The sequence below is a fragment of the Ambystoma mexicanum genome, chromosome 9 (assembly GCF_040938575.1).
Source record: "Ambystoma mexicanum isolate Mex_15411 chromosome 9, UKY_AmexF1_1, whole genome shotgun sequence".
NCBI classification, from domain to species: Eukaryota; Metazoa; Chordata; class Amphibia; order Caudata; family Ambystomatidae; genus Ambystoma; species Ambystoma mexicanum.
The window spans coordinates 168,730,565-168,742,638 of NC_090931.1; the positions used below are offsets into that span (position 1 = coordinate 168,730,565).

Sequence of the window (12,074 nt, forward strand, 5' to 3'; positions counted from 1 at the left end):
GGGGAGGGATGCGAGGTGTGCTGTGGCTTCTCGAAGAAAATCAAAAAAGACTCATACAGTAGACTGTTGGCGTGGCTCAAGTCAAGCAAGGCCTTTGATGCAGCCTCATGGCTGGGTCAAGCCTCATCCAGGACCGGACGGTCAGAGGAGCATTCTCCCTCTAGGAGGAGGTTGTGATCCTTTGAGGACCTTGCCGGGGTCCAAGAGGAGGCCTTGATGCTGGTCCTGATTCGGACAAAAGGCGTTCGCCATCACCATCACCATCATCCTCCACGGTGAGCCTGCCAACGAAAGGAGCATCTTCAAAGAGAAAGTCACTAACCCTGTCCAAACTCCTGGTTAATCCGATGAGGGAAAAGCTAAAGCTTCACACCAGGCCAAGTCAACAGAATTGACAGCATTGTCGACGAAGGAAATCACAAGCACTTTGTCAACAAAGTCACTAAGTCAACGACGTCGACCGCGGCTCTGAAAGAGAGTGGGTCCATAAAAGAAGTGGCAGCCACTCTGCAGTTGTCCTTTCCCCAATGTGAGAAACGGCTGCGGAAGAAGCGGCAAAAGACAGGGGACAGGGAAAGACCAGGTGGCTGCTCCAACCCAACAACCACCTGAGAGGGATAGGGAAACGGACCACCCTCTGGAGCCTCCCAGGTGTTCGGACTGGCAGGCTACTGAGGATAGACCGCAGCAGTACGCACGAAGACAATGATCCACAGAATGGGTGCTGCTCAGACCACCGAGACGAGGGAGCTGAGGGAGGACCTCGGTGCCCTGTGCGGAAGAGGAGACGCATCAGCCCGGATCCTACTCCGCTAGGGATGTGTCTGTGGACATTCTATTAACCCTACACACACTGGTCACTGAAATCCAGCAAAGGATGCTACCATCAGGGCCTGCACCTCCACAGGAGGCTCCAGGACCTCCGAGGGGTAAACTCTCCCCTGTGGAAGAGGAAGTCCAAGGGGGGGCACTGGTTCTCGGCAAAATCCAACCCCGCTGCCACTGCCACCTTGTCTCGAGAATGCTCCTAACGGAGCCCCGCATCCACACACGGGCGAGGACACAGCTATCATGGCTGCTGGTACCGACAAGGATGACGATTTCATTGTGGTGGACGGGGAGACTCCACACGCGGACGAGCCCCATACGGCCTCCAATCTGAATGAAGTTGGATCCTTTTATTCGGTCATTTTGAGGGCGTCTGAACTGTTTCAGTTGGTTCCCCAGGAGCCGAAGAAGGGTGGTTTCCTGAACCAACGATGCAGGTCGAGGAGAAAGACTATTATGTCCAATCCCTTCCTGGATGATACCTGGGAGGAGGGACTAGCCCTAATGAAAAATCCAAGTACAGCTCCGACCAATCGGGACAGATTGTAAAAGAAGTACAGGGTGCCTGATTCGGCTCCCAGGTGCCTAAGGTCTCAGCCCTCACCAGATTCAGTGGTCTAGGTCGCAGCTAGGAAACACTTGGCAAACCCGTCATTGTCAGCCCTGGTACCTCTGGACCAGGAGGGGAAGAAACTGGATGCGAGGTGGATGCAAGTGTTCTTGAAATTTAAGGACAAGATTGCCCTCAATGAAGAGTTCCGTCGGGTGATAAGGAGGTGGGGTGTTTGGCAGCATCTCGTCCAGGGTGCTTCATTTCAGGTTCCTCCTTACCAGTAGACTGTCCGCATGGACCCGTCCCTAGTGGGATGGGGAGTCCACACCTGACAGTTGTATGCCAGAGGCCCCTGGCAACCAGACCAAAGGGATCTACACATCAACGTCCTGGAACTTCGGGCTGCATTCTGGGCTGTCAAGACTTTTCTGCTGTCATTGAAGGACAAGGTGGCGAGGATCTTCACAGACAACACCACGACCATGTTCTACATCCAAAAACAGGGATGGGACCCAGTCACCGGCGCTCTCCAAAGAGGTCCAGGACTTGTGGCAGAGCCATTCATCAAGGCATGTGCTTTGTTCAGTTTCACCTGGCGGGAGTCAAGAACACAATTGCGGACTTCCTCAGCAGACAACTGCGTTTTTGCCACAAGTGGGAGCTTCGCCAGAACCAGGTGGATCTGCTGTTCGACAAATGGGGATGACCCCAGATCAATCTCTTCGCAATGGCAGCAAACACCAGGGGCCAGAGGTTCACAAGCAGGTTCCCGCAGCCCAACAACATGGGGGAGACGTTCTCATTCCTGTGGGAGGGACGGTTCTTGTACGTTTTTCCTCCATTTCCTCTCCTACTACGTGTGATCAAACAATCAGCCAGTGCCAATGCAGGATGATGCTTGTTGCCCCAGAATGGCCGACCCAGATCTGCCATCCGGACCTACTACATTTTTCAGTGGCCCCGTCCATCAGGCTATCACTGTCCCCGGACTTTCGTGCCAGGGAAGGGGTGCAAATCTGCATCACGACCCAGAGTCTCTGAACCTGAGGGCATGGCTCCTGCAGCCGAAGAGTTTGGGGGTTATGCTCTACCAGACGAATGTATGGACATCCTGGCCAGGGCCAAGGCCTCATCTAAGTTGAAGTGCTACGGGCATAAATGCAAACTCTTTTCCATGCGGTGCAGGACTCAGATTATTACTCCGCTGCGGGTTAAGCCCCCGCAACTGCTGCCATACTTGCTTTCCTTGGCCAAAGCAGGGCTGGCTCATGCCTCTATCATAGTGCATCTCGCTGCCATGTCCAGGTACACTAGGTCTCCAGGCAGACCTTCCCTATGGTCTCACAGACTCATCAAGGAGTTCCTAAAGGGACCTTTCAGGGCTTTTCCTCTGGTAAAGGCTCCTCCAACAGCATGGGAGCTCAATGTGGTGCTAACTAAGCTCACGGGAGTGCCTTTCAAACCTATGCATCAGGTCCTGCTTAAGTTTCTCCCATAGAAGACTGCTTTCCTCGAGGCTATCACCTCAGCCAGGAGGGCCGGGGAGATTCAGGCCCTGTCTTGCAAGCAGTCTTACTTGTCTTTCCACGCTTCGGGGGTGGTAATGCGTACACACCCCACCTTCATGCCAAAAGTGTCTTCAGAATTCCACCTCAACAAGCCTTTGGTGTTACCCGTCTTCTTCCCGAATCCATTGTCGCTGGCAGACAGGGTCTTGCGTTTGCTGGACGTTGCTCGTGCCTTCAAGTTCTACGTGGCACGTACCAAAACATTTCAGAAGACTTCTCAGTTTTTCATCAACTTTGGACCTGTAAATCATGGAAAGGCCTTATCAAAGGTTTCCATCGCCAGGTGGCTCTTTGGCTGCTTCATGCATTGTCATCGACTGGCGAGCAGGCCGCTGCCAGGCCATACAAGAACCCATTCCACCAGAGCCATCACAGCAACAACAGTGTTTCCCTCTGGTGTGATCCTGCTCGACATCTGCAGGGCTGCTACGTGGAGGTCCATGCACACCTTCACGAGGTTCTACTGCATCAACAGGGATTCCAGGAAGGAATCCTGAGCCGGCCAAGCGGTGCTACACAACCTGTTTGTGTGAGGTGAGTCTGTTCCAGTGGTGAGTGTTATTGCTTCTGTTGAGCCTTGCCACCTCCCGTAGTTGTGTATATGTACTGCTGTGTAATCGTTATTCATGACCATGTGAATCCATGCCAGACCCCATGCTGGAGATGGTTTAAGTTACCGACCTGTCACTATTGTTCTCCAGCATGGGTCTGGCATGGATGCACATGTGAACACTCCCTCCGTTCCCTCTGTGGGTCTTCTTGGTTCATGCAGCTTACCAAATCTGAAGATGGCCACCAGGGGTGGAGTTTATGGAGAGGGCTGTCATTGGATGGTGGCAGTATGACTCAGAGTACAATGATTGGTTTAGAGGAGAAATGCAGTTTTAAAGAGAAAGTTAAACTGTTTTTTATTTTATCGAGGCTTCCCAGCCTGACGATGGGGAATATTCATAAGCATGTGAATCCATGCCAGACCCATGCTGGAGAACAATAGTTACAGGTAAGTAACTTAAACCTTCCCCATCACTCCACATAACAAAAGACAGGAAATGATGAAAATTGTTGGATGTCCGCCAAACACCTATAGTGGGCATCTGTTCTGGTTTCATGAATTCTATGTTAAAACCATTGTGTGTTTTCCCCAATTCCATGATGGGCCATGGTTGGTCTGCAACCTATTGAGTTTGCTGATTTGCTGAAGTCTCTCCTCTAACCTCTGCTTTGCTTCCTTAACTATGTCCCGGGAGTATCCGTTCCCACATCCTCTCCTCTCCCATTGGTAGGAACTCTTGATACAGTGCTACTGCTGCCTTTTCCTTGACTCTAGCATCTCACAGATCTCAAGCGGTTCTCTGAGGCAAGAATCCGGACCAGCAAGCTCTCCACCTTCATCAGCTTCCCACTGAAAGATCTGGACCTCAGGGAGTTCTCCTCGGACCTCAGTGGTAGGTGTCCTTCGTGGGGGTTCCATTTAAAAGGGGTTTCCCTGGTAAAGGGTGCATGGCTTCTACCAGGTCACATGTAGTTAGAAATATGCAGATGCACACAATTGGAACAGGGCCATGAGATTTTTACAAAAATACATATATGTGAACTGAATAATAACATTCAATTTCCTGGCCATCTCGAACCCCAAATCTTTCCATATCTCTTGGTTTTAACATTTAGAGCCATGTCTTCTTACTTAGGCGTAGGACTAGTCTGACAGTCTGTAGATCCATATTGGCAGCAGAGATGCAAAGTGAAAGGTGGCATTTTCTTAAATTTATCAGTTTACGCATCTAGCAATTATACACATTGAGGCGCACTAGTTGTGATATCAATTGTAGAAGTAGTGCTATCATTAGGTGTAGTATAAGTATTACTCCGAGTAGTATGGGTAGTGGCAATGATTTATGCTACTACCAATAGAAGCAGCAATACTATTAGCGATAATACTGGAATACTAAGGCTTGTACTGATTAGAAAAGTGTGGGCACCTTCCCAGAGAACGGGAAATTTGGCCAAAATAGCCTAGCATTTCGGTGCTGTAATGCCTAAGTGGGTGGGACCAGACTGATATTTCTCCTCCATGAAAGGTACAATGATCTAAAATGTGGTTGTAGAGCCTCCTGAGCGGGCACCTTCCCATAGAACAAGTTATTTGGCCGTTTTCATTCTCGATAGAGGGGCTCCCAGGCATGTTTGCGAATTCTTAGGAACTTTAGGGGTTTCATCATAAGTTGCCCAGGGTAATCCAGGCATGGACCCCTTGTTCACTGTGCATAGAGAGGCATAGCTTCACCTCACTGATGAGGCCTGATTAGGCTGAAACACATGCCTGGTGTTTGCTTGTTGGTGCTCTTGTTCAGGGGAGAATTGCCTAGCATGTCAGTGCTGGCCTGTATTTGCCGGCAAAACCTGACTGACATGCAAATGGATATTTCTCCTCTGTGAAAGGTACAGTGAGCTAAAAGGTGGTTGTAGACCCTCTCAAGTCAGCACTTTCCAACAGAGCAGCTTATTCGTTGTGTTTGTTCTCGATAGAAGGACTCCCAGATGTTTTTGTGAATTACTAGTAATACTTGTAGTGGTAGTAGTAATAGCACAGACACTACTACCACAAATACATAGTATGATAGTAATATTGATGGGGGAGTAACATTAGTACTAATACTGCTGATACTACTACTGTAATCTCACCAGTACTTCTATTGCTAGTGGTATCACTGGTAGTATTATTTATACTATTAGTTGGACTATTACCACAAGTGATTCTACCATTAATAGTAGCAGGATTAGTAGTGGTAGTATTGGTGCTACTACTACTGACAGTGGTATTACTGTTTGCAGTAATTTCTATGCTACCACTAATACTACTACTGCCAGCAATAATATTACTACTGTTACTAATGTGAGTAGTAATACTGTCACTAGTATTACAACAATGATCACTGCTACTTCTACTGCTGTCCCTAGTAGTGCTGATAGTAGTATTACTAGAGATTTTCCTAGCAGTAAAAGTAGTGTTAATTCCACAGATTGCACAAATACTACTCCCAGTAATAGCTATAACTGGTAGTCATACTGCTAGTTATTAAGCAATCGGAAATGCAAATGTTGGCTCAATATCTTTGCTGCTACAATGGATCTGCATACAACACTTCCCCTCCTCCTCTGAGGGCACTTCTATTTCAGGGATAAAAAGACATTCAAGAAAAGTGGTCAGTCATTATCTGCTTATTTCATAGCTGTAGTGGAGAACTAGACAGAGAGGGTGCCCCACTCTTAGATGACCACTGCAACCTTCACTATGGTGGACCACCCAATCTTACTTCAGCTCTTGCACACATAATGAAATCGTCTTTTTTACACACTGCACAGAGAAACCTATAACTTTTTCAGGTAATACTGGTTTTGATTTACAAGTTCATAACACTACTTTTTTCTAGACAAGTTAACTGATAACTTATGTACACTCGCCAGTCTTCCTTAAAAAAGGAAAATCTCAATTTATTACTTCTTAACCTTATACTGCTGCATTCATCACATTGTCCACATTAACCATTCACATATCTCTGGTTCAAAAGCTGAATTGTCCTTCCTTGATACTTCTGGGGATCTATTCTCTGGAGCTAAAGTTGCTGTGACCTTCCTTGATGAGCTTCAGGGATGAAAGGCAGTTTAGAAACTTGATAAAGGTTCCAAGTTACCTCAAGCCAACCTTCAGCCAATTACTCTTGAGTGGAACCTACATCATCTTGCAATGTGACTGTCTCATAACTCCAAGGGACTAAAGTTGAGGACTATAATCAAATTACTTTAGTTTGCCCCACAATCACAACCATGATCTGGTTCAACCATCATCTCTTCAACACACATTCCTTTTATTTCTCAGCCAAGTGCCCTCCCCGTGCCCTGTTTTCCTATTCTTAGGCACAGACCTGACAGTACCCCCTGTACAAGCCGGTCCCAAGGTCAGGCTTTCCTGGGTTTGCATGATGAAATTGAACGGCCAACCGGGGAGCATGTACATCCTCTGGCCATTCTCAAGATGTTTCCTCCAGTCTATATCCCTTCCAATCCACCAGATATTGTACCCTCCTTGAATTAATCGGGAATCCATAATAGATTGTACTTCATATTCATTCTCTGACCCTTCTATATCTAACAGACCAGGAGCTCCCTGCAATCTAGTTTCTTTCGAATCGGGTTTAAGCAACCTAACATGGAAATTCAGGTATATCTTCAGACTGCAAGGTAACTTTGATCTTACTGTTCCCGGAGAGATGATTTTTTCAATTTCAAAAGGACTAATGTATCGGGGGATAAACATATTCTTTGCTTTCAAAGCAATATTCTTATTAGACAACAAACTAGTTCAGCCTCTTCATACTTGGTAGCTGACCGACGTTGTGAATCTTCATATTTTGTATACCCTGTTTTACTTAGTTGTAATGCTTTAACTGCCTTCTGTAAATTCACCCCCCATGACCTTAATTCTGTCCTCCACCGCAGGAACCAGTACCACTTTGGTCAAGTATTCTTGAAGAAATCTTGAGTGGAACCCTTGGTTAACAAAGAAAGGAGACATTGACATAGAATCCTTAGACAAATTATTGTAACAAAACTCTGCCAACCACAGCAGATTCACCCAACTCTTTCCTGAATTCAGATAACACCATAGGTACTTTTCCAATTCCTGATTTATCCTCTCAGTTTGCCCACTAGCTTCTGGATGATAACTAGTGGTCGAATTGACATAATTCCCAGGACCATGATACATTCTTGCAAGAATTTGGAGACAAAATGAGATCCCCCGTCCGAAATCACCTGACTAGGTAACCCATAAAGTCTAACCATGATTTGGAGGAAAGCTGTGCTAACGATGCTGCTGTAGCAGAATCTTTGATGAGAATAAAATACTACATACTTGATCCAAAAGATGATCTACTATATAATCCATAGACACCATCTGCCACTGTCGAGGAGGGATAGGCAATGGTACTAACAGACTAGCCAGTATTTTATTCTAAGACTTAACCCGAGCACATGTTTCACACGTCTTAAAAAAATTTAACGAGTCAATCCTCATTCCTTCCTACCAAAATGGGTGTTGTAAAAGTTCCACAGTCTTTCTATATCCAAGATGTCCTGCAAAAGGTGAATCCTCTCTCAAGTCTGAGATAGGTACGAACACTCTTGCATCAAAATATGGTAGACCCTCCCTGATCTCACTAGAAGGATACTTTTTTGCCCACTCCTGTATTGGTTCTGGAGTCATCTGACGCTAAACTTAATCACAAAAGTTAATTATCTCACCTATGTTTTCTCCACATCTCACACCTGGATATGCATCTGCTTTCCCATTTAAACATCCTGGTTTAAAGGTGATGACAAATTCATACTTGGCAAAGAACAGATTCAACTGCAGCTGTCTTGGATTTAAGGTCTTTGCGGAATGTAAAAAGGTTAATTTCCCTTGATCCGTCAATACCGTAACCTTGTGTCTGCTCCCCAATAAGTAGTGTCTATATTCAACAAATGCCGCCTTCATCGCTAGCAGCTCACGATCTGAAATAGTATTGATCCTTTCAGCTGCATTGAATTATTTTGAAAAAAAGCCACAGGATGGAGTTGACCAGTAACCGGATGTCGAAGCGATAATATTGCTCCCACACCCAGATCTGAGGCATCTGCCTGAACAAAGAAAGGTTGATCAGCAACAGGAATTAACAAGACCAGTGCAGTCGTAAATGTATTATTCAGAAATTGAAAAGCCTCTTCAGCTTCTGTTGACCAACAGAACTTAACTCCTTTCTTTAGAATTCTGGTAATCATAGTTACTACCTGAGATAATCCTTGTATAAACTGCAGATAAAAAATTGCAAATCCTGAAAAACTTTGGATATCCTTTACACTGACAGTGGTTGGCCATTCTTCGACAGCTTGAATTAAAAAAAAACTAGAAGGCTGCCGGGGCATTGCAAAGGCTAAACGGCATAAATTAGTATTCAAATAGGCCAAATTTGGTCTGAAAGGCAGTGTTCCACCCTCCCCCTTTCGAATCCTTACAAGATGATAAGCTCCTCCGAGAGTATAATCAAATTACTTAAGTTCACCGCACAATCACAACCAGGATCTGGTTCAACCACCAACTCCTCAACACACATTCCTTTTCTTTCTCAGCCAAATGCCCCCCACCCTGTGCACTGTTTGCCTATGCTTGGGCACAGACCTGACAGGCACGAAGGGAGAAGGAATGGAATCGAGAGTTATCACAGGGTGGCTGGGGGACAAAGAGATTAGGGGAGTATTAGAGCAGAGCCATAGCGGGGGATAGCTAGATAGGAAGGTGCAAGCTCATGCAGGGATTTATTCACAAGGAGTGGAAATTCTAAGAAGGACCTGGTTTTCCTGGACAGCCAAACAGCATGAAGGAGATTTTTGGAGCTGGGGAACAGTGGGGAAGGTTGTAAAGGGTGCAGATGGCAAAGTAAAGTATTTTGCAGAGTAGGCAAAAAATGGAGTACATGCTACTGAGGCAGGCGCAGTAGTTAAGGTGGCTAAGTTATTATGGGGGTTTGGTAGAATTGTAGGGGAGAGCTGGGCAGATGTCCCTGATAGCCAAGTGTGTTATGTGTGGCTACTGTTGAGGTAGAAGGCATGAAGTGGTGGAGGTTAACGCTGCCATTAAGAAGACCTGATGTGGACTGGGAGAGTAAGTCAGGTGGAAATAAGATGAATGAAGGTAGGTGGGGAGGCATTGGTGGGAGGTAGCAAGGTAGATTACTTCAGTTTTAGGGCATTTAAGCCTGAGGGAGTGACGTTCCATCCAGTGAACGTTTGCATAGGGAGGTAGTCCATGATTCCAGCCTCTGCCAGGTTCTGAAGGAGAGAGGAGTGATCCACCAGATCAAAGGTAGCCGAGAGATCAGTAGAATAAGAAGATAGTTTACAGTGGGCATCAGAAGTCAGAAAGTTATATTCCTGGATTATGGCTGATTCTGTTGAGTGACAGCTGCAAAAAGGCATCCTGTGCGAGGCGTGCCCGTGCTGCCTCTGAAACCCCCTGTCCCGGCAGTGTCGTGGATGTCTGGGGTGCCTACTAGCTGTCTGGGAGCCACCTACAACGATCCTGCCCGTCTGTGCTCAAGTGCAGACATCCAGATCGCCGTCTCCAGCCTGGCTCCTCCTACGATCCTTCCACTCTTTTACCGCGACAACCACCGAGACAGCAGTGTACTTGACACCAGGGGGCACAGAAGCTCGGCAGCCTGAAATGGCGCCTCCTCACTACAGGCTGAATCATTCTCAAATAAAACAGTTTTAACTGCAATTCTGCTCCTTAGCTTTCTCCGTCCCTGTTGCTCATCTACTGGGGTTCCTCTGATGGCGATCTCAACTGGAATCGGATCCGCCTTATATTGTTTCCGGATCGAGCACTGGTGCGGCCTCCTCCTGCTCCACCATCGGACTGGCCCCTGCGGTGTCCTTCCCACTCGGCGGACGGCCAGGACAGCGGTCCTTTCCCCCCTCTGCGAGTCGCCCTGCATCTGCTGCAGCTCTTGGTGCCTTGCTTCAGCTCTCGCCCGCCCTGTGTCCCAGTGGGGACGAGACAGCTCTGCGTGCCCCCACACTGCCTCATGGACACTCTGCCTCTACACCGGCTCTCTGTGTCCTGGCGGAATCGCAGCGATCCGGGGAGCCGCCATATTGACTTCGACCCGCCTCCTATGGTCCTCCTCGCTCAAGAGCGGGTCCAGCCTCACATGCTCACCAGCTCCAGCCCTGCTCCTGAGTTACTCCTCCGGCTTAGTGCCTGATCGAGACAGCAGACTGCTCTTTCTGTCTCCTCGAGTCACTCTGCGCCGGTTGCCGGTCCTGGTGCTTCACCCACGCTCTTCGTCCTCCTGAAGATGGACGGGGCTGCTTGGGATTCCAACGGGATTGTTGCAGTGCAAGGCATCCCCACGCTGTCTCTGAACCCCCCTGTTCCCTCACTGGCACTTGTGATCCCAGCAGTGTCGTGGATGTCTGGGGTGCCTACTAGCTGTCTGGGAGCCACCTACAACGGTCCTGGATCGCCAGACTCATCTCATCTGTTTTCCCTGCGCACTGCTTGCAACGCTTCCTGCCTTTGTCCAGTGTGGCTGGTAGGGATCCTCGCCACAGTCTGTCTGCTTGTGCTGCTTGAGTCCTGCTTGAAGTCCAGACCAGCCGGGACAGCAGTCTTTCATCTCCTCTTCTCACCTGGTGCACTGCTTGCAACTGTCCCTGCCTTCGACCAGTGTGGCTGGTCAAGATCCCCACCACAGCCCTTCTACCTCTGCTGCTTTACGTCCTCCCACTGGTGCCTCCATTCCATCCTCAACAACCACCAGGGACAGCAGTGTTTCATCTCCCCTTCTCACCTGGCGCACTGCTTGAAACCGTCCCTGCCTTCTACCAGTGTGGCTGGTCAAGATCCCCACCACAGCCCTTCTGCCTCTGCTGCTTTAAGTCCTCCACCGGTGCCTTCATTCCATCCTCAACAACCGCCAGCAATCCTCCCCGCTCAAGGGTGGGCGCAGTTACAGAGCATCACTGGATTAGCCTCCAACCTGACTCTCTTACTTTTCTTCTGATGCGCCTACTCTGATCCCGGAACCATTTCCTGCTAGCCCCCCTTGTTCAAACATGGTCGCAGCTATCTAGGATCCCTGTACTTTTCCACACACCTTGGCTGCGTGATTTCCTCCCCTGGTGCCTCCACATTGCACCTGGTGCCGCTGCCCTCCCCGTTCAAGTGTGGTTGCAGCCGCCTAGGTTCCCTGCACTTTACCATTCGCCTGGCTGCTTGATCTCCTCCGCTGGCATCTCCATACTGGGCCTGGCACAGCTACCTAAGTCCTCACTAATTCTTCCTCTGGTGCCTCCAGCCCGCTTCTGACTCCACCGCCTGCGGGCCTTCCCACCCAGGATCGGATACAACCACTCAGGCTTGCTATTTCAGCCCACCCTCCTTAACTACCCTGCTCTCCTGTTGGAGCCCCCTTATTGCTTCTAACACCTCCTCCTGAGGCCTTCCCCATTTCTAACTGCCTAACATTGTTTAATCAGTTGGCCCATCCCAGCAGTCCCATCCGACACTGGACCTCTCCCTC

The 12,074-nt window shown here is 48.4% G+C and overlaps 1 protein-coding gene across 5 annotated transcripts in view; it reads left to right on the plus strand.

Annotated features, from left to right (window-relative positions):
* Positions 1-12,074, plus strand: part of USP2 (ubiquitin specific peptidase 2) — a 357,749-nt gene that overhangs the window by 308,609 nt on the left and 37,066 nt on the right. For all 5 annotated transcript variants that reach the window (XM_069614354.1, XM_069614356.1, XM_069614355.1 and 2 more), the window contains one exon: positions 4,287-4,394. In XM_069614354.1, the coding sequence (XP_069470455.1) occupies positions 4,287-4,394 (108 nt within the window). The remainder of the gene's footprint in view (positions 1-4,286; positions 4,395-12,074) is intronic.